The sequence below is a fragment of the Physeter macrocephalus genome, chromosome 9, assembly GCF_002837175.3.
Source record: "Physeter macrocephalus isolate SW-GA chromosome 9, ASM283717v5, whole genome shotgun sequence".
Classification (NCBI taxonomy): Eukaryota; Metazoa; Chordata; class Mammalia; order Artiodactyla; family Physeteridae; genus Physeter; species Physeter macrocephalus.
The window spans coordinates 73,591,820-73,617,699 of NC_041222.1; the positions used below are offsets into that span (position 1 = coordinate 73,591,820).

Sequence of the window (25,880 nt, forward strand, 5' to 3'; positions counted from 1 at the left end):
AAACGATGAAAGTGCTAGAAGAACACCTGGGAGAATATATTTATAATGTTGGATTGGTGAAGTCTTTTAAACATAGTAAATGAGGAAGTAGGAGGGGAAAAGAAGAGAGGAGAAGAAAAGAAATAAGAAGCCAAAAGAAAAAGTTGAAACTTATCTACATAAAAACTTAAAACTTTATATGGTCCAAATATATACACATAGTCAAAAGCTACAAAACACTAGAGAAAATAACTGCAACACACGACACATTAACACCTACTATCTATCACAGATAAAGGTGCCATTATATTTCATTAAAACAGTGGAGGGACACCACAGAAAAATGGTCAAATGAGAGGAATAGACAAGGTGACAGAAGAGTCAGTAAACATTTAAAAGATGCCAACCACACTATTCAAGAAAGTCAAATGAAAACAATAGATATCACTTTTTAACCTTTAATGTTAGACAAGACAAAAAAAAAAAAGAACTCACATTGGCAAGGTCCACTCATACACTGCTGACAGGGGTACAAACTGATATGGAAAGTTATTTATTCAATTTTAAATTTGCATTCACATTGATACAGCAATTTCAGTTCCAGATGTCTGTCTTACAAAAATACTTTCATGAGTGCCCAAAGCTGTTATTTGAGACTGTCTCAGCAACATTGTTCATGAAACAGTGGAAACTACCAAAATGCTCAATAGGGGAATGGTTAAATAAATTATAGTGCCTGCATGCTACACACCATAAACTCGTTAAAAATAACAAGCTAGACTATTTATCCTAACATGGTAAGATGACAATAAATTAAGCCAAAAGGGCAAATTGCAAACAGCATGTATAATATGATCTTATTTCTGCACCAAAAAAGATCACATTCTAAATTACTGCTAATCGTTTTGTATTTTACATAAATAATGCTTCTTAAAAGTGTTAACTTCTATTACTGAAAAACCAGGATATTTAGCAGCACATATTTTCAGCACCACTGACATAAGCTTCTATGAAAGAAAAACCGTCAAACAGAACATACGTAATGATGTTTTTTAAGGCAACTAAAAATCACTAACTTGCTTCTAGAGTGATGAGTTACTAGTTCAAAGCTTGAATTGGGAGGAGGGAATTTTATATATTTTTAAGTTTAATTTTTTTATTAAGTACTGATTTCAAATGGATTAAATATTCCAAAATTACAAACAGGTATATTGTGAAATTTCTTCCTCCCATCTGCCTCCCCCCAGCAGCTAGCTCTCTCCACCATATTACTAGTTTGGGGGTATCTTTCTGAAATATTCTATGCACATACAAGCAAATGAGTAGTTTTCTTTTTTAACCAAATTTTATGCCCTTTATTTTATTCTTAATAAAGAATTAACTTGTAATAATCTATACTCGAAAATAATCTGAAATATATATATATAACTGGAAAAAAGGAATTAAGCTTAAAGAGCTTGCAGATTTTAAAAGTATTTTCAATAATATATTTCATAGTCTTAATGTTTCAGTCTCAAGACGGTATCTTCATGTTTGTATCACACTTTCATCTTTCTAAAACGTGTCGGAATTTCAGTTGGGTTCCTCAGGCAAAAAGAAACACTAAACATGGTAATACTTGAGAAACACTAGCCATGGTAATATTTATTGTGGAAACTCTCCGTTGAAGTGATTTGATATACACCATACTTAAGCTTATTTCATATGCTTAACCAATGTTAGACTCACAAACACACAGTTCACGTTACACTAAAGTAGGGACTTGAGGACTTCAAAGCCTATATAACACATGGACGACATTTACTAGCTGTTTGTTTACTGTTCTCTATTAATTGTTCATGTTTTCACAACTGTTGGTCTCTCCGCCTGGGATACTCAGCTGGATGGTGCAAGGTTCCCCCTACTTTTCTCAACATTTATCCTTGAGGGCAGGGAAAACGACTTACGTGATTTTTATATTATCAAGCCCTAGCTCGCTGCCTGGCAGCATTGGAGTTTTAGTGACTGAAGATTAAGAAAACAAAACAAAACCCTTTATACCGGAGGTGATAATTGAGAAGGTAACATCTAAGATTAGAAACGTTAGGTGTGGACTTCCCTAGTGGCACAGTGGTTAAGAATTCACCTGCCAACTCAGGAGACACAGTTTCGAGCCCCGACTCTGGGAAGACCCCACATGCCACGGATCAACTAAGCCCGTGCACCACAACTACTGAGCCTGCGCTCTAGAGCCCACGAGCCACAACTACTGAAGCCTGCACGCCTAGAGCCCAAGCTCTGCAACAAACCACCACAGTGAGCAGCCCTTGCTCACCACAACTAAAGAAAGCCTGCGTGCAGCAACGAAGACCCAACGCAGCAAAAATACATAAATAAAATTTAAAAAAAAGAAAGAAACGTTAGGTGTTTCTCAGCCGTACCACAAGCACAAACAGGTGAAAAAGTGCATTTGGGAAAATGCACAAAGCTACAATTTAAAGAGATAAGGCTGAACTGATAAGTATGGAGATGCCTCCAGGGTAAAGTTCAAAGTTCTTAGTTTTGTAACATACACCAACAGGTGTTTGCCAACTAGCTCTGAAGCCTCACCTTCCGTCACTCCAGCTCTCAGCTCTGGCTATATTCAAGTACCTGCAATTTCCTAAAAACATCATATTCTTTCACACCTTAATTTTAGCCTTCCCTTGCACTTTGTCCTTGCTAGGAATACTCTTCTTTCTTCACAACTCAGCTCAACTGCCACTTTCCCAGAGAAGCTTTCCCTGTTCCATCAGATTAACAGGGTTCCCCTACAGTTCTTTGACTTGCCTGTCTCCCTACTAAAGTCCGAGTGAACCGGGCTTTTTCAGCTTTGCATCTCTATCTTCCTTGGTGCTAGGTCCTCCTGTGCTTGTTTTGTTACTGAATAAGGAAGACAGACCCCCATCTTCCATCATGTCCCGAACTCAACATTTGAAAGCATGAAGGACTCACTCTACAGACTCTAGATCCACATTCACAGACTAGTAGGACTTAAACGTTAGGTCAAATAATTAAAATTATTTGCCAGTTAGCCACTCTTGGTGTTACTGTGTTCCCCGCTAGCCAAACCCGGTGAACGCCTGGCCAGAGAGACTCCAAGGCCCACGGTTTGCACCAAGGTAATGCAAACGCTTCCCCATTGAGCGCTGCCTGAGCCCGACGTATGGCAAGGCCCAAAGCAAATAACGTGTGTATACGGGTCTGGACTTGCACTAAGAGCTCTTCCAACTTCGCAGTTTGGTGAATTACGAGGCCTTGGACTGCGTGCGTGATTGCTCTGGGGCCCAGACCCGTCTCGCTCAGCATTTCGTGCTCGGCTGCTTCCCAGAATCTCAAAGCTTAAAAAGTAAGCCGGTTAGAGACGCCGAAAGAGGTGAACGAGGCGCCGGCGGGGAAAGGTGCGGCAAAAGGCTTTGTTCTGAGAGGTTCCTGTTCAGCGAACAGCCCCTGCCCGGGGCCCAGTTCCCGAGTCTTCCGCGCTCTCGCAAGCGGCGACGGCCCCACAGATTTGGGAATCCCTTGCTGACCCAAAATTGCAGCACTCTTAGGTAATCCCCGCTCCCGCTGGAGACGTCCGCACTCTCGCACTCGCTGGGTGGAAGAAAGAGCTCCAGAAAGTTCCACAAACGCCAGAGACCCAGGCTTGCGCACAGCCCCTCCCAGCCCGAGGGCCCCCGCGCCGTTGCCCAGGCAACCGCGGGGCGGTGGCAGCGACAGGAAGGGCGGGACTTCCGGCGGGTGACGCGCCTGCGCTCGGCTACAAAAGACGACGGCTGCGGCACTCCAGGCGGAACTTTCCAGAACGCTCGGTGAAAAGGCGGAGGAGCGGCGGCTGCCCGAGCTCCAAAAATTAAGCATTCAATTACCATATGATCCAGCAATCCCACCTCTGGGTATATACCCTAAAGAATTGAAAGCAGTGATTCAAACAGATTTGTTCACCCTGTTCATAGCAGCATTATTCGAAATAGCCAAAAGGTGGAAGCAACCTATATCTATCCGTGGATGAATGGATTAAAAGAATGTGGTATATACATACAATAAAATATTATTCAGATTTTATTTTTTTTTACTTAAACAATAGACATTAATTTCTCACAGTTCTGGAGATGGGAAGTCCAAAATCAAGGTGCCAGTAGATCTGGTATCAGGTGAGAGCCTCCTGGTTTGCGAAGGACTGTCTTCTTGTTGTATTCTCACATGGTGGAGAGCAGAGAGAGAGCAAAAAGGAAGGAAATTGTGACACATGGTACAACATGAATAAAACGTGAGGACATTATGCTAAGTGAAAGAAGTCAGTCACCAAAAAATAAATAATAATCACAAAAACAAATACTGTCTGACTCCACTTATATGAGGTGCAGAGAGTTGTCAAATTCATAGAGACAGAAAGTAGAAGTGTGGTTGTCAGGGGCTGGGGGAGGGGGAAATTATGAGTTGTTAAGGGGTACAGAGTTTCAGTTTTGCAGGACGAAAAGTTCTGGAGATTGGTTGCGCAACAATGGAACATAATTAACACTACCAAACAGTACACTTAAAAATGGTGAAGGGAACTTTCCAGAACGCTCGGTGAAAAGGCGGAGGAGCGGCGGCTGCCCGAGCTGCGCACGGCAACGCGCTCCTTCCCGCTCCCCCACACCGGCATCGGCCCTCTCACCGGTGAGTTTCAGCCTTCGGGATTCACCTCGTCCCAAGGCCGGCGCCGTTGGGTGCGCCGGGAAGCCGGATGGAGCCGCGGTCGGGAGGCGGTTGGCTCCGCGTGGGCGGGAGGGTTGTCGATTCCTGTACCCACGATTCTCCTTCTGGAGGGCTGGTGGGGGTACCCCGGCAACCCTCGCTGGCGCGCAGCGAGTGGGCCCGAGACCCTTCGTGGAGCTCTCTCCACGCCCTATCTATCTAGCCAGGGGTCTCCAAGGACCTGCCGCCTCCGTCTTTCCCTCCGCCCTTCCCTCCGCCCGCGCTCGCTGGCGGGCGGGCTGGGGTGGGGGGTGGAAAGGTGCGGCAAAAGGCTTTGTTCTGAGAGGTTCCTGTTCAGCGAACAGCCCCTGCCCGGGGCCCAGTTCCCGAGTCTTCCGCGCTCTCGCAAGCGGCGACGGCCCCACAGATTTGGGAATCCCTTGCTGACCCAAAATTGCAGCACTCTTAGGTAATCCCCGCTCCCGCTGGAGACGTCCGCACTCTCGCACTCGCTGGGTGGAAGAAAGAGCTCCAGAAAGTTCCACAAACGCCAGAGACCCAGGCTTGCGCACAGCCCCTCCCAGCCCGAGGGCCCCCGCGCCGTTGCCCAGGCAACCGCGGGGCGGTGGCAGCGACAGGAAGGGCGGGACTTCCGGCGGGTGACGCGCCTGCGCTCGGCTACAAAAGACGACGGCTGCGGCACTCCAGGCGGAACTTTCCAGAACGCTCGGTGAAAAGGCGGAGGAGCGGCGGCTGCCCGAGCTGCGCACGGCAACGCGCTCCTTCCCGCTCCCCCACACCGGCATCGGCCCTCTCACCGGTGAGTTTCAGCCTTCGGGATTCACCTCGTCCCAAGGCCGGCGCCGTTGGGTGCGCCGGGAAGCCGGATGGAGCCGCGGTCGGGAGGCGGTTGGCTCCGCGTGGGCGGGAGGGTTGTCGATTCCTGTACCCACGATTCTCCTTCTGGAGGGCTGGTGGGGGTACCCCGGCAACCCTCGCTGGCGCGCAGCGAGTGGGCCCGAAACCCTTCGTGGAGCTCTCTCCACGCCCTATCTATCTAGCCAGGGGTCTCCAAGGACCTGCCGCCTCCGTCTTTCCCTCCGCCCGCGCTCGCTGGCGGGCGGGCTGGGGTGGGGGGTGGGGGTGGGGGTGGGCGACCCTGTGCGCACGCGCAGAAGGATCTAGGGGGCGAGGGGCTGCGGGAGGAGCCGGGCGGAGGCTGCGGCGTTCGCTTCTCGGTTCTCTCCTCCTTCGCTTTGTTGCGTGCTGGGCTTCTTCCACCCCTTTCTTCCTGGGTGGGAGGGGAAAGGAAGGAACCCCTAACGGTCGGCATTGAGTGCAGGGGAAAACCTAACAACGTGTAAACTACGCTGGCTTGTGGGGGCGAAAGAGGTTTGGCGGTCGAAGCAGAGGAGCTGTACGTCCTGTGACTGAGAAGCAGACTCAGGATTGAGGGGGAGGGGAGCTTGCTTTCTGGAGCTGGTGTTCTTAGTTTCATAAAACACTGCCTCCCCGCCTTGTGCCCAGATGTCTTTTCTAGGAAGTGTATGATTTATCAGATTTACCAAGAATAATGATAGTGGATTGAACCTCTTAGTGCTCCTCTTCTTTACTGCCCTCTGTCGCTGGTTGGGAAGGGAAACAGGAAAAATCCAGACAATAGTCGCGTTATTATGGGAGCTTTCAGGTGGGAGAGTGGGAACCAGCTGCTATAGGAGGCTTTTGAATTATCCCCTGATAATTATTAACTTATATTTAGTCTTAGAATTTATGGCTAAATTACCAAAGGAATTGTTACTTTCTCTGTGAAATTTAGGGAAGGTGGTGTTCTTACAATCAGGTTTCTCAGAGAACAGATTTTTATGCCTAAATTTTATTAATTAAAACTACCAGTTGAAAGTCGGCTAAAATTGAACTTTCTTATTTTAGCCTGTAGGAAATGGTGAAAGAAACCACTTATTATGATGTTTTGGGGGTCAAACCCAATGCCACCCAAGAAGAATTGAAAAAGGCTTACAGGAAACTGGCTTTGAAGTACCACCCTGATAAGAATCCAAATGAAGGAGAGAAGGCAAGTAGTACACTCATAACATAGCTGCATAGTTCTTTCCAGGTGTACGGTATTTCCATTACAACATGAAATTGAGTATGTCTTATGTAGTGGCTGTGCTTTGTTAACAGTTGAGTTTTTTGAGTGAAATTTATCACCCCTTTTCTGAAACAGTTTAAACAGATTTCTCAAGCTTACGAAGTGCTCTCTGATGCAAAGAAAAGGGAATTATATGACAAAGGAGGAGAGCAGGCAATTAAAGAAGGTGGAGCAGGTGGCGGTTTTGGCTCCCCCATGGACATCTGGCTTTGAAGTACCACCCTGATAAGAATCCAAATGAAGGAGAGAAGTTTAAACAGATTTCTCAAGCTTACGAAGTGCTCTCTGATGCAAAGAAAAGGGAATTATATGACAAAGGAGGAGAGCAGGCAATTAAAGAAGGTGGAGCAGGTGGCGGTTTTGGCTCCCCCATGGACATCTTTGATATGTTTTTTGGAGGAGGAGGCAGGATGCAGAGGGAAAGGAGAGGTAAGAATGACAGTTCATGTGTGGCAAATTAAAATTAGCCGTTGGTCAAAATAAATTCTTGAGAATTCACCTATTAAATGCTTGTTTACTTGTTAGCATAATGTTGTAAACTGATTTATGGTAAGAGTTTTTAAAAATGAGATTTGATGAGAGTAAAAATAGCTAAGCCAAGTGAGTGCTTCTAAAGCTCTTGGGGTACATAGGATTTCTGTGATGTTATCAAGCATTAAAGGAATGAAGTATAGGAGCATAATTTTCAAAATCCTTTTCACAGATTTTATTTTATTCTCAATCCGCACACCCCCACCCCTCAGCCTCAATGGGAGGTACAGTGGCCTTACACAGTCGAAAGTGAATTACAGTTCAGAATGGTAAATTTTTGTCAAGGTCATATATAGCTATGCATCAGAGTCTTGATTGGAACATAGATTCATTGCCTCCAAATAGCGTGCTATCTGTTTAATCTTGCTTCAGTTTTATTATATCAAAATATATTCCCTTAACATTTAGCAGAAATGTGGTTTCTGGGCTGTGGAAATACTGCTCGTAGAAGTACAGTGTTCTGGTCAGAGTTAATCTTACTTTGTTCCCAGTGTAGTTCATACAAACAAAGACTAATGGGTAGAGCCCATTCTAGAAGGAATTGGCAAACCACTAAATTTTCTCGGAGCTTTTTTGGATTCAGAAGGACTGGAAATTGTTTATTCAGATTTTCTTAAAAGGAGAGGGGTGTATTTTATTTATTTTTAAGAAATTTACCTTAATACAATTTTCAGTCAAGGTCAGTTGATTGGCAAACACTACTGTGTGGCTTAGATTGATGCAAGGTCATTTTTTTAGTGTGATATTGGAAAATATTTGCTTAAATTTAAGAAGCTTTATTTCTTTCCTATACTGTAAACTCTATAAGGCTAAAGAAGGGCAGTTTTCAGCGTGCCGGAACCAATTACATGGAACAGTATTTGTGATGCAGAACAGAAAAGTGGATCTAGGAACAGGTTATAGTTGATGGCACTTCACTCTTGATTGGTAACTAAAAATGTTCATTAGACATGTTCTGCAGATAGGAAGTTCAAGAGCTTCTTTCACTTAAGGGTAAGGCAGTATTTCATGGTAGATAAAGTCCTTCTGGGAGAATCACTAGCTAGGAACTTATTACCTGTCGGCAGGTGACTACATTTCTGTAACCTCTGTTCTTAGATGATCTCCACCTTCCACTTCCCATTCCTAGATGAGATATGTCACTCTTTTGTAGCCACTGGCCACATCAAATTTAGATTACTGCAAAGAAAAATTAAAATTTAGTTACTTAGTCCGCAGCAGCCATAATTATATGCTCGATAGCCATGTGTGACTGCTGGCTGTTGTGTTGGCTAGCACAAGATCCAAATATCTCCATCACTGCAGAAAGTTCTATTGGACAGCACTATGGTAAAGGATGAGAAATCTAGCCTTTTTTGGGGGGAGGCTGCGTTGGATCTTTGTTGCTGTGCGCGCGGGCTTTCTCTAGTTGCAGTGAGCAGGGGCTACTCATCGTGGTGTGTGGCCTTCTCATTGTGGTGGCTTCTCTTGCTGTGGTGTGCAGGCTCTGTAGTTGTGGCTCACGGGCTCTAGAGCGCAGGCTCAGTAGTTGTGGCCCACGGGCTTAGTCGCTCCGCGGCATGTGGGATCTTCCTGGACCAGGGCTTGAACCTGTGTCCCCTGCATTGGCGGACGGATTCTTAACCACTGTGCCACCAGGGAAGCCTGAGAAATCTAGCCTTTAAACAGTTAGTGCTGAATAAATATGTCAGCTTCCCTGGGCAAACTTGATTAGTTTTTGGAATTTAGTGTGCTGAAGAATTTTTGGATGATGTAATTGGTCATGTTACTCAATAGAATAACTGAACGATTCAAAGAATATATTAGGACAGAAAAGCAGTTTGGGTTAATTTACTGTGAAATGTGTCTATTTAAATAACATGAGTTTTCTCGAGTGATTTTTGCAGTTAACATTTTTGATTGGCGTAAAATGTAGGATGGCCGTAACTACGTCCTTATACAAATTGCTTAATCTCACTGGATGTTTCTTATTTGAAATTACACCACAGTTAGAGGATTATGTGTGTACCCCTGTAGGGCTCATCTTTCATTATCCTTTGCCGTTTTTATAGTGCAGAACACAAGATTCAGCGTCTTAGATTTCTAATGTGCAATGTTTTTTGTTCTAGGTAAAAATGTTGTGCATCAACTCACAGTAACCTTAGAAGATTTATATAATGGTGCAACAAGAAAACTAGCTCTGCAAAAGAATGTGATTTGTGACAAATGTGAAGGTATGTCTTAACATTCATAATATAATTGAAAATGGAACTGAAGCCGTTCTGGATATATAAAACTGACATATTGCACTACCTAATTCTGAAGAGTGCAAGTACGAAAACCACCTGAATTCACCTCCTAGAGAAATATTAGCAAATTATCAGCACTTTTATGTATTTTGAATGCAGGTGGGACTGATCTAATTTGGTGTCTGTTTTTCTCAGCACTGTTCAGAGATGAGTCTTTCCTATCCTCTCTAGAACTTCAGAGGCATTCCAATGGCTTCATAATCTGTAATATGATTTGACAGTATCCTCTTTTGGGGTATCAGCTGTCAAATTATTGGCTATGAACCTCTAAGGTGTTTTTCTAATAAATACAAGTTATTTGTTGGAAATATGGTATTTTCTAAAAAGAATAAACTCTAAAATGTTCTCATCTCACAGTTAAAGTAGCCTTTTAAGAATTGTGCTTTGGGGGCTTCCCTGGTGGCACGGCACAGTGGTTAAGAAGAATCCGCCTGCCAATGCAGGGGATACGGGTTCGAGCCCTGATCCGGGAAGATCCCACATGCCATGGAGCAACTAAGCCCGTGGGCCACAACTACTGAGCCTGCACTCTAGAGCCTGTGAGCCACAACTACTGAGCCCACGAGCCGCAACTACTGAAGCCCGTGCGCCTAGAGCCTGTGCTCCGCAACAAAAGAAGCCACCGCAATGAGGAGCCCGCGCACTGCAACGAAGACCCAGTGCAGCCATGAATGAATGAATGAATTGTGCTTTGGGAGCACATGTTTAAAATCCAGAAGTCTGAAATGGCTCCTTGGGAGAAGAGCAGTCAAGATGTTTATAGATAACTGAAGCTGATTGTGGTGATGTTTTTTATCAAATAAAAAGACTGAATTGTAGATTCTTATAGCGGCATTCCATCAGACCTTGAAAATACTAATGAAGTGAAGTGTTTAGGAACTGTCTCATTAAAACATTCGTCACCATGTCCAGTACTAAATTCAAACATAATTTCTTTTTGAACTGTTTAGGCCGGGGTGGTAAGAAAGGAGCAGTAGAGTGCTGTCCCAATTGCCGAGGTACTGGAATGCAAATAAGAATTCATCAGATAGGACCTGGAATGGTTCAGCAAATTCAGTCTGTCTGCATGGAGTGCCAGGGCCATGGGGAGCGGATCAGTCCTAAAGATAGATGTAAAAGCTGCAATGGAAGAAAGATAGTTCGAGAGAAGAAAATTCTAGAAGTTCATATTGACAAAGGTGAGTTCTGAGCCACTTTCTATTTTCAGTTCTTGAGTGCTGTTGCAAATAATATTAACGTTACATTTTATAGTTGTTTAAAACTACTGTTGGAGTAAGGAATAGGTATATTTTGATTTATTAACTTAGTTTGTAAGAACTTAGACTATGAATGTTATTGTCTAATGGTTTTTACAGATTATGTAAACATATGTCAGTTTCTGCCTCTTGGGTTATAACTTAAAGTTTTATTTAAGTATTATTAGGATTTACTTTATTTTGCCAATTCCTTAATTTTGTCAATTTATTTTAAAATGCTTTAAAATGTATTACAGCAGCACAAACTCATCGTAGAAATTTTAGAAATGTGTATAGCCCCAGAATAAATGGTGCTGCTTACTCTGAAATAATCAGCATGGTTGGCTCTTTCAGACTTTGCTATTTTAAAATGAAACTATTATTAGAAAATATACATCTACATTAACTTAAGCTCCTGAAATAGTATTCACCCATGTGAATCATGGTACCTCCCCTCCCTCCATTTTTTCCCCTTAATTGGTCCCTGTTTAGTAGGGTTTGAATTTCTCTCTGGTAAGATTTCCCCCCTTGCTACCAACAGTATGTACTCAGGAGGGCATTAGTAGTAAGTGAAGCCATTTATGAATGCTGCGCTTGGCCGTTTTTTTTTTTGGCCACACTGCAGCCTATGGGATCTTAGTTCCCCAACCAGGGATTGAACCCGTGCCCCATGCAGTGGAAGCGTGGGGTTTTAGCCACTGGACTTCCAGGGAAGTCCCTGACCGTACTCTTAACGTTATGGAACCCGCAAAACTTAGCTGACTTTAATTGCTTCACTAGTGTAGTGAGACAGTTATTTTGCCTTGTGAATGACTAAAGACAGATTGTTGGGCTTCCCTGGTGGTACAGTGGTTAAGAATCAGCCTGCCAATGTAGGGGGCACAGGTTTGAGCCCTGGTCCCAGAAGATCCCACATGCCACGGAGCAGCTAAGCCTGTGTCCCACAACTACTGAGACTGTGCTCCACAGCCTTCGAGCCACAACTCCCGAAGCCCAATTGCCTTGAGCCCGGCAATGAGGCCCGTGCGCCACAACTAGAGAAAACCCGCGCGCAGCAATGAAGACCGAATGCGGCCAAGACTAAATAAAATAAATAAAATTTTTAAAAATGTTTACTTTTGTCAGTGTGTAATACTGATATTTTGGTTTGTCCTTCTCTTTTTAGCGGTATATATTGAAGTATTTGGGTTAATTGGTATGTCTGGATTTTAATTGAAATATATGCAGGGAATGTGGATGGAGGTGTGTAATACATGAAATAGTAGTCATGAGCTGGTAATTACTGGATCTGTATTGATGGATATATAGGGACTTCTTGTACTGTTGGCTACTTTATGTAAGTTTAATACTTTCCATAGTAGAAAGTGAAACAAAGTTGCTCTTGTTGGGTGACCTCAGTGATCATTGGTTCAGGAAATCTGGCACTACTGCTGTAGAGAAATCATCTGCAAATACATGAGTTCTGTTTAAAGAGGTGTTATTTGGCTTAAGTAAGCCCTTACTGAACTAAGGTGTATGGGCCAGAGGGAAGAAATCTCAGTAAATGTGTTGGCCTTTAAGAAGCGTTTGCCTGTTGGATGGACTTCCCTGGTGGTGCAGTGGTTAAGAATCCGCCTGCCAATGCAGGGGACACGGGTTCAAGCCCAGGTCCGGGAAGATCCCACATGCCGCGGAGTAACTAGGCCCATGCACCACAACTGCTGAGCCTGCGCTCTAGAGCCCACGAGCCACAACTGCTGAGCCTGCATGCTGCAACTACTGAAGCCCGCGTGCCTAGAGCCCGTGCTCCGCAACAAGAGAAGCTAAAATCATTCAATATAAATACATGTTTTTAAAATTTTTAGATTTTATATTACTGCTAATACAATAGAAGGAAGAAAGTCTGACTTATGCTTCTGTTAGACTTAATAGAATGATTTGACTTAAGTTTTTTTAAAGTGATGAAATAGTTAAAAACATTTATGGTTATAATGTTTGCCAGTCACTTATTTGGTGCCAGCATAGACCTTTTTCTTTAGTCCTCACAAGAGCCCTGGTGGAGGACATAGGTCTCTGTGGAAAAGTTGATGCTTAGGAAGGTTATGCAATTTGCTTCCCCAGGGTAATCTGGCCTAGTAGTAAATAGCAGCTCTGAGATTCGAAGCCTGACTTGTTTGCCTCTAGAATTTGTGTTCTCCACTATGATAGCTTTCTTCAGTAAGAAATTGGACTGATCTAATAAGCATGTGGGTGTTTTTGGTAAATTCTGTAAAACTTTAGCATCCACAAAGACTTGAACATTTTTTTCATGCACAAACGTGCATTTGTTTCAGTAGAGATTCTGACCTTACTTAGATGTTAAGAGTGTAAAATTAGCCTTTTGTTTTTAGGCATGAAAGATGGCCAGAAGATAACATTCCATGGTGAAGGAGACCAAGAACCAGGACTGGAGCCAGGAGATATTATCATCGTTTTAGATCAGAAGGACCATGCTGTTTTTACCCGGTAAAAACTTTTATCAAATACTCAGACATCTTGCATATTTGGGTTTTTTTTTTTTTCTCAAATATAAATGAGCTTTTTCATTACTTTTAGAATACATTTCCTAGAAATAATCTAGAAAAGTATAGCAGAAAAGTTAGACTCTATATGTCTTTTATAAATGATTGTTAATCATTAATGTTTCAATCTTAGAAGAAGCTAAAGACAAAAATCTTTTTTTTTTTGGGGGGGTCTAAATTTAGGTAAATTGTTGCCTAATTTGGATTTTGAAGGATATACTTCAGTTAGGAGATGTGTTGTGTAAGTATAAATAGAGTAGGGGAAACATCCCTAGACAAAACTTTGCCCCCAATTTTTTTTATAAGCAGTTAGTTTTGAAATAAGTACCCTAAAGTTTTCACCAGTTTCTTCAATCCTGAGTTCATGGTAAGTTGGGTTGCTTTTAATTTTAAATAAATGTCTAGAATCATCTGTGTAAGAAGCTGTAATATATTAATTCACGTCTATTGTTAGGAAATAGTTTTGTGTTTATGATAAATTTATAGTGACGCACAAGAAAGTTAACAGTGTTAAATAATGTATCAGTGGCTAATTTTAAAACATTAGACTGGAGTAGGGTTCCATAAGTCTGTTGGGAATGACATCTGAAGGAACAGGTTTTAGATTAATAGTGTCTCAAGAATAATGGGAAATGCTGTTGAGCTCAGAATTTTGATGCTATCATTTGAGGTGAATCTTCAACAAGAGTATTTCTGGAGAGTATTCTGCCTGGTGAAAAGATTTCATTAATATGAATTGGAAAAGAAAGTAAGCATGAGGAGGAAGAAGTGGGTTGTTATTAAATATAAAAAATAGTGTTCATACTGTGCCAGGCACTGTATTACTTAATTCATGTACATCAATAAATTACTACCCCTTGAAAATTGGCCATATCCCTTTTATTTAATTTCATAGACCCTCACTTATCCAGGACCCAGCCTGAGGTTTGTTCCACTGCCTAGAGTGTGTGGAGGGATTCTGAAGCATTGTCCAGGAAACTGCTGGCAGTTTCCATTTGTTTGCTGTACCCAGTTCTCAGCTCTTAAGAATGGGAAGAGGCCTTCCTCACCTTCTGAGATGGCCCACACTCTGTGGAGTATGTTTCTCTCTAAATAAATCCACTTCGTACCTATCAAAAAGAAACAAAAAAGAATGGGGAAGAAAGGGCATCTTTTGAAAGATACCATTTGTTTTTAAGAGAACAGAATTGCCTACTTTGGTAGTTGTAATCATTGCTGGTTTGAGATCTAAGTATATGCCTTACTTACATTGTACAGACGAGGAGAAGACCTTTTCATGTGTATGGACATACAGCTGGTTGAGGCATTGTGTGGCTTCCAAAAGCCAATATCTACTCTTGACAACCGAACCATAGTCATCACTTCTCATCCAGGTACAGTACTAGATGAGCGTCTGTTTCTATTCTAGTGTTTTGTCTGCTCGTAGCTAGTATAGCCACGGAGGAAAGTGGCATTTAAGTTGCTCGGTACGTGTCTGTCCTTGAGCTGAGCCGAAATCGTGTGTTCTTGGCTCTCTTGTAAGCCCCTAGAAAACCTATAAAGGAAAAGTATCAGCATCATTTCATATAAATTTACCCCTATCAATGAGCTAGGACATTGCTCTGTTCTTTATTTTCCCTGCCTCGTAAAAGTGTGACTGCATTTAAGGAATTTGGCTTCAATGTTTTTAGGTCAGATTGTCAAGCATGGAGATATCAAGTGTGTGCTAAATGAAGGCATGCCAATTTATCGTAGACCATATGAAAAGGGTCGCCTAATCATTGAATTTAAGGTAAGCTATAGTACTGCAGGAATGTTTCTGAGAATGATTAGTTTATTAAAATTCAGTAGCAATTAGTTTCTGAATGGCCTGAAACCAAGTTTATATTCTCCCTTGTCTAGATCTAACGTTACTCTTGTTATGTTGAACATTTTTTGTTAACAAGTTGGTATTGGTTTCTTTGCATCATTATTGGCTACTTAAAGATGGGGGGGGGTGGCAAGTGGGTAATTTACTGATGAAAGGCTGTAACTGGAATCTTAAAGTTGAACAGAAGCATGTGAGCTGGTGTGGATTTTTGGCAAAATACTGCAATGCTCTGGTTCTTAAAGTAACCCAACCATTTCCCTCAATCTTAAATTTGAGTGGCCTCAGACCCACAAATTTAACATTTATTAAAAACATCTTTGGGTGGGACTATCTTTGAGTAACAATAGCTTTGTTTAAATTATCCATTAGAAGGAATGAGAATGTGTTTTAGGATGGGTTCTCCTATTAAAATGTATTTGCTGAATAGAAGTGATCATTACAGTGTAGTTTTATTAGGATCTTTTTTTTAAGACCTTACCTTGAACTCTAGTTCAGAATAGTAGATATATGCCTTCTTAGAACATGTGTTCTAACCTGGGATTGGCAGATTTACCAAAAGATTGTGTGGTTTCATGTATTTTTCCTGGGGAAAATGGGTCAATGGTATTTGTCTAAGGAGCTAAGGATGAAGTGTCATTTAAACTTACAGTAGAAATTTCTTATTATAGGTAAATTTTCCTGAGAATGGCTTTCTCTCCCCGGATAAACTCTCTTTGCTGGAAAAACTCCTACCTGAGAGGAAGGAAGTAGAAGAGACTGATGAAATGGACCAGGTAGAACTAGTGGACTTTGATCCAAATCAGGAAAGACGGCGCCATTACAATGGAGAAGCATATGAGGATGATGAGCATCATCCTCGGGGTGGTGTTCAGTGTCAGACCTCCTAATGGGGCCAGTGAATAACACTCACTGCTGGCATTTTATTTGCAGTAGTGATTGAGCGAAGGACTATAATCATAATATGCTCACTACTTGCTATTGTTTGTTTTAATATTCAACTATAGTAGTGTTTTAAAAGTTAAATGAAGAATAAACTCGAATATAAAAGCTCTGACTTTGCCCTGTATGTATGATGACTTCAGTGTGCAAGATAAGTTTAATACTTGTAAAAACTACTTTAAAAAATTTCCCCTAGCGTTTGTTAGGCCATACCTTGTAATTGATTTCAGCTATGTACATGGAATAGCTTAAACTGAAATGCCAGGTATATGTATTGGCTTCAGTGTATGACCCTTAATTGTTAAGCTATGAAGTTAAAACTGTATTTAACTGGCAGTCAGACAAAGAATTTGTAGAGAAGTGTTGGTCTGTATAGTGGTATTAAGTGGGATTCATTGTGATGCCTCTGCATTTATTCTATTGCCTCAACTGTTACTTGAAGATGGCATGCTATATAATTTAGCCTGTGGTATCAGTGATAGAAATGATACCTTCCTAAAGAAGGGGTTTATCATATAACATGCTGCTTCTTGAGGGCTTGCACTTGTAGAATTGCATTCCCTTCTGCTGTGCCATCTTTTTTTAATATATCTAACTATTGGTCCTGGTTACTTTTTTTTTCCTTCCTTCTCTTTGGACCACAGTAAGCCTTAGAGTAGTCACTTCTGGAGCAGGGTAACTTAGAGGTTAGAGTGATGAGAAGTAATTTGCATGTATGAGTTAGGAAGGTGTTTTGCAGGTATGTTACAGGCTTACTTTAAACCATTTAACTTATGCTCCAAAGTAACTGTAATTTAATGTTGGTAGAATAGCAAATTACGAATAGCTTTAATTGTATGTTTAAAGTCATATGTTCACAAGCTTAAATCTGGATATCAGAATTTAAGCAATTCTTGAAATGTATGAATGTCTCCTTAATATACTGATTCAAAAGCATGTCCAGTGTGTCACCACAGGCTTTTTTTTTCCCCAGGTTGAAGTATTGGCTTTTCACTAATTAAGATACATAATTTTTCATTTAACTAAAGTGAGTAATACCAAAAAATACTATTTAACCATAATTAAATGTTTAATATTAAACATGGGTGGGGAATGAAAGTGGAGGGGTGAATAAGGAGCAAAAGAAGGGGGCTTTAAAATCTTTGCAAACGCTGAAGTGAGAATGTGAGAGCTTACTGTTTATTCTCAGATTCTGTATCTCATTGTAATCAGGAGGCTTAAAACATTTCTAACCTGGAAGTAACCCACAGCTTAAGTTCCCCTCAGAACACTTGAGTTAAAAAGAAGAGACTGAAACTTGGTGTAAAGTGCATCATTTCCCAAACCTTCAGGTTTCTTGTCATAGTGACAGTTTTAATTGATAGCTTCTCCACATCATTCGTGGGTTTTTAATTTGTGGCCAGACAGCTACCCTCATATTTGGATAGTGAAGCAGGTGTCCAGGAAAGGAAAACAAATCAAAATACTAAACATAATGGTTCAACAAATTTTAGTTTTCACTGGATTTCTATTGAGTCTAAATTCTACAATAAACTTACATTGTAACACATTTAAGAATACTTTCAGACATTTTAAAAATTACAAAAATCCTTACGTGAGGTTTTCAATATTATTAATCATTAGGGAAATAAAATGAAAATCACAGTGAGATACAAAACTTCACACCTAGTAGTCCAGAATCTAATCCCAAATGGAAACAAGTGAGAATATGGATAAACTAGAACCCTGTACCTTGTTGGTGAAAATGTAAAACGGTGCAGTTTCTGTAACCAGGTCCTCAAAAAGCCAAACGTGGAATTGACCATATGACCCAGTAGTTCCATTCCTTGACTCAGAAACATTGTGTGCCAACATTTATCGTTATCATTAGTCACAATAGCAGAAGAGGAAACAAGCCATGTGTCTTAACAGATGGATAAACAAAATGTGTTATATGTATGTATGACAGAAAAGGACTTCATTTATATGAAATATTTAGGCAAATTCAGAGGCACAGATTACCAAGGGCTGGGAGGAAGAGGAACGGTAAGTTAGTGCGTGCTTAATTGTTTCTGTTTGGGGTGATGAAAGTTTTGAAAGTGATGGTTGCACAAGAGTTAATATAATTAATGCTACTGAATTGTATACTTAAATGGTTGAGAGTAAGCTTTACTTTTGTTTCACCACAGTAAAAAAAAAAAAAATCCTTTAGAAGAAGAAAATAGTTACAACCTGGAGAGGCAGAAACTGACAAGTTTGTATTCTGTATTAAAAAAAAAAAAAATTCTTGTTAGAACTCTGGCCAAGGTCATCACGGAAGTACAAGTGCATCCGTGGAAGTGTGTAGTTCCATCGCCCCAGCACTAATGCTTTCTTTGTGATGCTTCCCCTGTCTGTTCATACTTGGAGGGAATAAAAATAGAAGCTGATTACATCCCATGAGGGTCCTAGTGGAACACGGTGGCAGATCTTCCCCCTTGTGAAATTAGTGTCACATTTTTTCCCCATATAGTACTGCCTCTCAACCTTGGCTACAATTGGAGTTACCTCGGAAGCTTTAAAACATGATTTTTGAGTCTCACCCTCTGCGTATTTTGGTGTAGTTGAACTGGGTGTAGCCTAAGCAAAAGGATGGTTACATATAGCCAAAGCTCTACACCAGCACCATGGGGACATAGCTATATTAATCACCAGAACAATGATGCCATTGTTAGAATTGCTGTGGAGGGTCAAACAATGGCAGCCCTTAACTACTGCAAGTTTGTTTCAGACCAAGGCTGCTTCCCATCTTAGACATACACTATGGTAATTTCCTCTTTTTGAAGTACTGTGGGAAAATGAAGCATAGGCTCTAAAAGCACAGTGAATGAAAAATGCTAGCAAGTTATAGCAGTAAAGATGCTCTTTCAAGGGTTTCTGAAGTCTTTTACCTTTATCACAATTTGGTTATAGCAGCAACCTTCTGAGACCAACAGAACAAGAATTGAAACACCTACCTTACAGCTGATGAAAATGACCTCTAGTCTGCTTACTGGTTCTCAAATCTGAGCATGCTTGCTGAGCCCCACTGGACTTGGATTCTGTAGGCCTAGGGTAGGACCTGAGAGACTTGCCATTCAAACAAGTTACCAGGTGACTTGGCCCACGTAAAAGAAATGACAGCAAAGACTGGAATCCAGATTCTTGTAATTCAGTGTTCTACTCATGTCTGCCTTTGTGGGGTTTCGGTAAGTCTTAACAGAATGTGGAAAAACTGACTCTTTCAAAGAGTAAAGAAATTGAGTTTTAGAATCCCACCTCAGTCAGTTGCGCTCCAGGAGCAACGTATGGAATCTTGAAATCTGTTTCATGTGATAGGACTCAGAATAGGCTGGAGCTCATAAAGCAGTTCTGAGAATTAAATAACGCTGCTTACATAGTAAGGAAGGGCTCAATAAATGCTATTAATGGTAGTAATACAAGCTAAAAAATAACTAGTGGAGAATACACTGAGTTGTACCTGAGACTTCTTAAAAAATTTTTTTTTGGTGTGGAATACCAGGTCATTCAGTGTTTTCCAGAGTCATTCAGCAGCTCAGTGGGGGATGGGACAACGGAGTTAACTTTAATGCCATGTATTTTGAGTTTTAAGTGCTAGAGGAGTATCAGTTAAATAGGTGGGCTGCAGCAACAGAGCAGCTGTCTTAAGAACCAAGGGGAGTGGGGGGGCAAGGGCCCAGGATGCCTGCTGCGTTCCCCTGCTGCACAGCCACACCCAACCCGGCGCACCCCACCCAGAGTTTGGGCAGTGCACCCTCCACCACCTCTCCTCCCGGAGTGGAAGTGTTAGGCAGTTGCCATGGTGTCCAGGAGCCAGACAGCCCTTCTCCCACCTCTGCCTCTTACCCGGGGGCTCCCCCGCCTTTTGTACTGGAGATGGCCATGGGGGCTAAAAGAAAAAAACAACTAAGCGCGGAGTAAGGGAAGCTCATTTCCACTTTTAAACAAAACAACACTTTAGGTTTGTGCAAAATGAAGTTGTGGACAGATACACAAACATGGGTGACCTGAGAAAAGCAGAAAATTCATTTTTTTTCCATTTTTTGTTAACTTGTTACACCAGTGCACTACTTCATTAAAAAAGAGAATATACTTAATGGCTCTCAGTCCAGTCCTCTCCTCTGCCTGGTCTTCCCAGACCCTACCATATGTCTATCAATCACATGCCTTGCAGCTATGGCACACTGAAGTGCTCCTAGGATCACCAAAGCCCTTTACCTTCAGCTCCTGTTGGTCCTTTTATGGTCAACTCCAGAAAGCCTTTCCTAACCCACTAGGTCCGGATCATCAAAAAAACCTCCAGATTTTCTGTTATCCCACTATTTTAATTAATCCTGTTAACTTGTTTTTCTCCCCTATCCTGTGACAGGAACTAGTGTTTTTAACCATCCCGAGCACTAGGTGCAGGAGCAGAAGAGGGGTTTATTTGCTAAAAATTCCTAGAAAGAATAAGTGTACATGTGGTGAAAAGATTCTTGCTCTCCGTGAGCCTTGGCACAAAGTATGCATCTCACAACTGCCAGTTCACGAGGTCATGGGCTAAATCAAAATTCCAGTTTCTTGAAGATTTTTCTAAGGAATTTTAATATAAGCTCTTTGCACCTTAAACTTTTCTTAACAAGCCTCTTCACTGGGAGGAATGGCAGACTACATTCATATAGACTCACAGCTATTCAACTCTCAAATCGGCAGCAAATGACATTCTGTGAAAAAGCTGCAGGTTTTGTGGCAGAAAGACAGTTTTGGGAATATGACTGGGAAAGATGGATTTCATAGTGCTGCTAAGAATTACTCAGCCAATATTAAGCATTTTTATGTGCTAGGCACAGCTAGCTGATCCCAAATACTGGATCAGGCTATATTTCAAGTGACAAAGGTTTATAAGACTATACAAAAAACTTTCCCCACTTGTTTGTACCTACTAATTGGGAAAATTAAAAGGGGGCATTAAAGGCCCACACAAGCAAACAAGCTCACTTTCTTGAAATGGTACCTAGCATAGTACCTTTACACGTCAACATAGGCATTCCATATACATATTTGGTTCAAACAGAAAAGAGACACCCACATGCATCTCCAAATATGCCAAAACTGAATTCTCATATAATGTATCCTGCAACTAGTTCTATCCATAAAATGAAGACAATATTCCCTGGAAAAGGCACAGCTAAGAAAAATGAATGCCTGGGGGAGGGCAGTGAAATGAGATCCTATGTGACACCTGACTTTACATTCTGTCTGTCCTACGAGGAATTGACTTCCGGCTGTACTTAAGATTCAGGAATAATGTAGTGTCCCACCCTCTTCATCTGATTCTAAGTAAATATGTTAACTAGATGAGCACTTCAGTGAAATGAGATCCTATGTGACACCTGACTTTACATTCTGTCTGTCCTACGAGGAATTGACTTCCGGCTGTACTTAAGATTCAGGAATAATAATGTAGTGTCCCACCCTCTTCATCTGATTCTAAGTAAATATGTTAACTAGATGAGCACTTATTTACATTTAAAAACAAAGCCTCCAGAAAGGTGTAAAGTTTATTAACTAACATCTTAAAAAAAAAGATGGAACAGTAAACAGCTACTGAATTTGGGATAGTTCCTTATTTACAAGTTTTACTGCAGGAGGCCCGTTTTAATCAGCATTTCAAATAATCACAGGAGTACAGTTTTTCCCTAGAAATATCAGTATTTCACTCTCCAGGTAAAAGACTATTGAAAACATTAAGTGACTGCCCCAGTTAGAAAGAGATATGCGAATATCTTGAAAATATATAAAAAAGAGTAACTGCTACTTAAACATGAATTTTCACAAAATTATTCTTGTGCCTAACTCAGACAATTTACTTAGAAAAGCTGGCCTAAAAAAAAAAAAGCAATCATGAATATGTCTTCATTTTAAGTACATGCTCTCAAGCTAGTTTAAAAAGTTGAATTAGGGTTTCCAGAGTTTTAGGAGTCCATCTTCACTGTAAGTAGCAATCAGGTTCTGATGAGGGTGATGTGCAATACCAATCACATCCTTCTCATGAACCTGGAATAGGTAAAGCACAGGATTAGGGTATATAGGTCTCTAACAAATCACTCTGAAGAAGCTTCCAGAACTGAGTGGGAGGGAAGAAGAGTGAAGCTCCTACTTCTCACCAAAGGAATCAAGCCCAAGGCAGCCTCAAAGAGTGCTAACCAAACACACAAACCAAAAACTCAAACGAGGCTATCACATGGCTGATGACATTTTCTGTACTTTTCTTCGTAATGTATAAATAACACTTTGGGCCAAACCACTCCTGCACTCCAGCCGGTCCTAGTCATCATCACCATTTTATAAATGTTAAGCCAAGACGGTGGCTGAGACCAAACAATTCCTTCAACTCAGTGAACTTAGTATTTTCCTCAACTAGAGGACACCTTCCACCTCATCTTGTTTTGTTCACATCTTGGATCTATACTGGAGGCTTCACAAGGCAGGTGTACCAACAGTTCACTCAAGAACAGTTTGAGATGAGATTATTCTCTAACAGAGCTATATGTGTAATTTTTTATACATTCACCAGACCATTTCTTTTTCCTGGACTGCAGACGACTACATTTTCTCTGCCCAACCACCCCTCTGCATTTGGGCTGTGGGCGGCATGTGACTAATTCTAATCAAAAAAGAATGACGAACAAAGTAATGTAAACAAACCACTTCCAGATGTGGGTCTTTAAAACATCCAGTATACCCCTTCAACTATCTTTTCTCCTTCTAAGATCTTAGGAGCCACGTATTCCAAATGGCACAGCTAAAAGACAGAGGAGGACGATGCACTTTATATCACACTGTGACATAATAAGAAACTTTCATTGTGTTAGGCCACTGAGATTTAAAAGATTGTTACAGCAGCTAGCATTAATTATTCCTTGTTACTGATTGAGCCCTCTTACAACACAAAGCTGCTTAAAAACATAATCCGTTTGATAGGATAATATACAAGTAACTTGCCTTTGAAAGGACACGGAGAGGATTAGCTATATCTGCCACTCTCCAATCGCCCTGGATAAGGTCTAACCAATCTAGCTGCCTAGACAGGCATGTTCCCTTCCTTCTTCTCTGCTTTATGTACACCCATCCTATCCACTTGAAGCTGAAGACTCACTATAAAGGATGACTTTTCCTGATTACAGGAGTTAATTCCATACAATTACTTATGGGCCTTTTTTTAAATTTAGTGATAACATTTTTACATTTTTTTATAGCAAGGTTCACACAGATAGCAGTCTGGAAAAGGTTTACTTCAGAGTTCAGAAAGACATAAGCATTAACAATTTCTGTAGATGGCCGTAAGTCAGTAATACTTACTGTCAAAGTTCTCTCCAGTTTGCCAGTGACTGTGCTGAAACAGTAGAGCACAAAGTCCTCCCCTACACAGTAGATCCATTCACCACGGGGAGAGAGGGCACAGCAAACAAAGTCACCACCTTCTCTCTTACCAGAGCTGAAGCTTCTGACAATCTAGATTAACACAGCCCAAGGTAAAAATAAAACACCTGGATTAGCAACAGTTCTACTGCAGCAGTTTAAACTGACATCTTTATGTTACTTTGTACTTTGGTTTACTGTCATTTATAATTAGGTTACCAGTTCCATTCACCATGTCCTGAAATATTCAAAGGATAAGCTATCCTAAGTCAGTGGCAGACAGACATTTACAATTCACTTGTCCCAAGTCACCAATCCTACTCTTTAGTCTACTGAGCCATTTTACCCAGAAGCAAATTCATTAGCATACACAATTTCCTAAATCAACATACGACTGGTTCTCAATGCTCTGTGGACCCATGCTCCCCAGTTTCCTCTTTCTAACAGAATGAGATGCCCTCTCCATTCATGATGGAACTCTGTCTCCAAGACCTTGCTTGCTCTATTTTACATACCATTAAGATCACCATAAATCAATGGAGAGAAACCAATCTCAGAAGGTTAAAAGGCTACATATTGTATGATTCCATTTAATTACTACTCTCAAAATGAAAAACTGTAATAATGGAAAACAGATCAGTGGCTGCCAGGGGCTAGAGCTGTGGGGGAAGGGTTTAACTATAAAAGTGTAGCACAAGGGAGTTTCTTTGGGAGTGATGAGACAGTTCTGTATCTTAATCGTGGTGGTTACATAAATCAACACGAGATGAAATTTCACAGAACTATTCATGTCCCACCTCAAAATGAATGCATGTAAAGACGTAAAATCTAAATAAGGTTTGTATGTAAGTTAACAGTGTTGTACTGATGTCAATTTCCTGGTTTTGATAACTGTACAATGTTTATGTAAGATGTTATCGTTGGGGGATGCAGGTCAAGGGTGTACAAGAACTCTCTGACCTGTTTTTGTAACTTCTTTGTGAACCTAAAAAAAATTTTTTTTAAGTTTTTTAAAAGCCAAGCAGAAAACTAGGAAGTGGGCAACTATGGCTATTATGCAGTGTCCCAACAGGTACTGCAGACCAGCCATCTCAACCATAGGTTCGTCACTACCAATTTATTATTTATAGGGACTCAAGCAATGGAGAGAGAGTTCCATACACCAGCCCCTGGGTCTTCTCCATGCTCAGCAGGATCCCAAAGTGCCCAGCCCAACATTTCAGTAGCATCACAACACATTCCCAGGGATTGAGACCTCAACCTTGATACTCCTGATGTCCCTGGTGCTATAAAAGTGAGGTTCCTTGGGAACCAGCACGTGTTCTGATTACAAATACACATCACAAAGACACTGTTGCCCTTCTCCTACTGGAGTTCCACCTTAGATCACATGGTAGTTAGCAGATGTCCCAAGCTGGTAATCCACACACTGTATCTCCCTCACTCACACAGGGATTGTTATATCAAAATCTTCAGTGAGGTTCTGCAGGAGGCTTAAAGACAGATCAGGGTCTCATTTATCCAAAGGATGCAAAAGAAAGAGAACAGTATACAAACATCCTGGGGAAAGTAGATTAACTACTGAGATGCCAAAAAGATGTTTTGTAGACATAGAATTTAAAATTTTAAGGAAGTGTCCAAAAAACAAATACAGTGTATATGGTTTTCCAAGTGGTGAACCCATATTTGGTTACTCAAAGTGCCAGGACCAAGACACGCTGATTTGGGAACGGTGCACAGGGCTTGAGCAAAGGCACTCTCTGAGCACTCACCTGTCCCTGCATGTTCATGATGACCACTGTGTTTGATCTGTTGCAAACCACAAAGTGCTCTGGGTTTTTAGGAAGCAGGATCACACTGTTGACAGTGATGTCTGTCCCTGCAGTGCTGCCCAAGGATTTAAAGGTATTTGAACATTCTGTGGTCTTCATGTTCCAGATCTACAACACAAAAATATAAGGCATAAACATTTGGGGGGCAGGGAAGGTAGGTTAACAATTTCTAATGTTTTGCAGTTGAAAATTATATTACTAAAAAAGAAAAAAATTGACTCAGAAAAAAACGCTTCTTACAGTCCAAATACGTAGCATTGCCATATACATAAGAACTCCCCATTTGCTGATTAACTGGTATAAACAAAATAAAAATCAGAAAGCGAAATAATAAAACCCTTTTAAAACTTATGATCTTGGGGCTTCCCTGGTGGCGCAGTGGTTGCGCGTCCGCCTGCCGATGCAGGGGAACCGGGTTCGC

General features: G+C 41.3%; 3 protein-coding genes across 4 annotated transcripts in view; 1 reads left to right on the forward strand and 2 right to left on the reverse strand.

Annotated features, from left to right (window-relative positions):
• APTX (aprataxin) overlaps positions 1 to 3,628 on the reverse strand; it is a 79,330-nt gene extending 75,702 nt beyond the window's left edge. For both annotated transcript variants that reach the window (XM_028494045.2, XM_028494046.2), the window contains exon 1: positions 3,528 to 3,628. The gene's annotated coding sequence lies outside the window, so the exon portion shown is untranslated. The remainder of the gene's footprint in view (positions 1 to 3,527) is intronic.
• A 1,740-nt stretch (positions 3,629 to 5,368) lies between these two features.
• DNAJA1 (DnaJ heat shock protein family (Hsp40) member A1) lies at positions 5,369 to 16,323 on the forward strand. The gene is made up of 9 exons (XM_055087235.1): positions 5,369 to 5,497; positions 6,607 to 6,748; positions 7,078 to 7,255; positions 9,466 to 9,570; positions 10,596 to 10,823; positions 13,250 to 13,364; positions 14,678 to 14,793; positions 15,091 to 15,191; positions 15,938 to 16,323. The coding sequence occupies exons 2-9, from the start codon at positions 6,617 to 6,619 to the stop codon at positions 16,154 to 16,156; spliced, it is 1,194 nt and encodes a 397-aa protein (XP_054943210.1). The 5' UTR covers positions 5,369 to 5,497; positions 6,607 to 6,616; the 3' UTR covers positions 16,157 to 16,323.
• Positions 16,324 to 21,748: 5,425 nt separating this feature from the next.
• SMU1 (SMU1 DNA replication regulator and spliceosomal factor) overlaps positions 21,749 to 25,880 on the reverse strand; it is a 23,325-nt gene continuing 19,193 nt past the window's right edge. The window contains exons 11-13 of the mRNA XM_007116189.4: positions 25,400 to 25,567; positions 23,568 to 23,720; positions 21,749 to 22,262 (exon numbers count right to left, since the gene is read on the reverse strand). Of these exons, the coding sequence (XP_007116251.1) occupies positions 22,164 to 22,262; positions 23,568 to 23,720; positions 25,400 to 25,567 (420 nt within the window). The 3' untranslated portion in view covers positions 21,749 to 22,163. The remainder of the gene's footprint in view (positions 22,263 to 23,567; positions 23,721 to 25,399; positions 25,568 to 25,880) is intronic.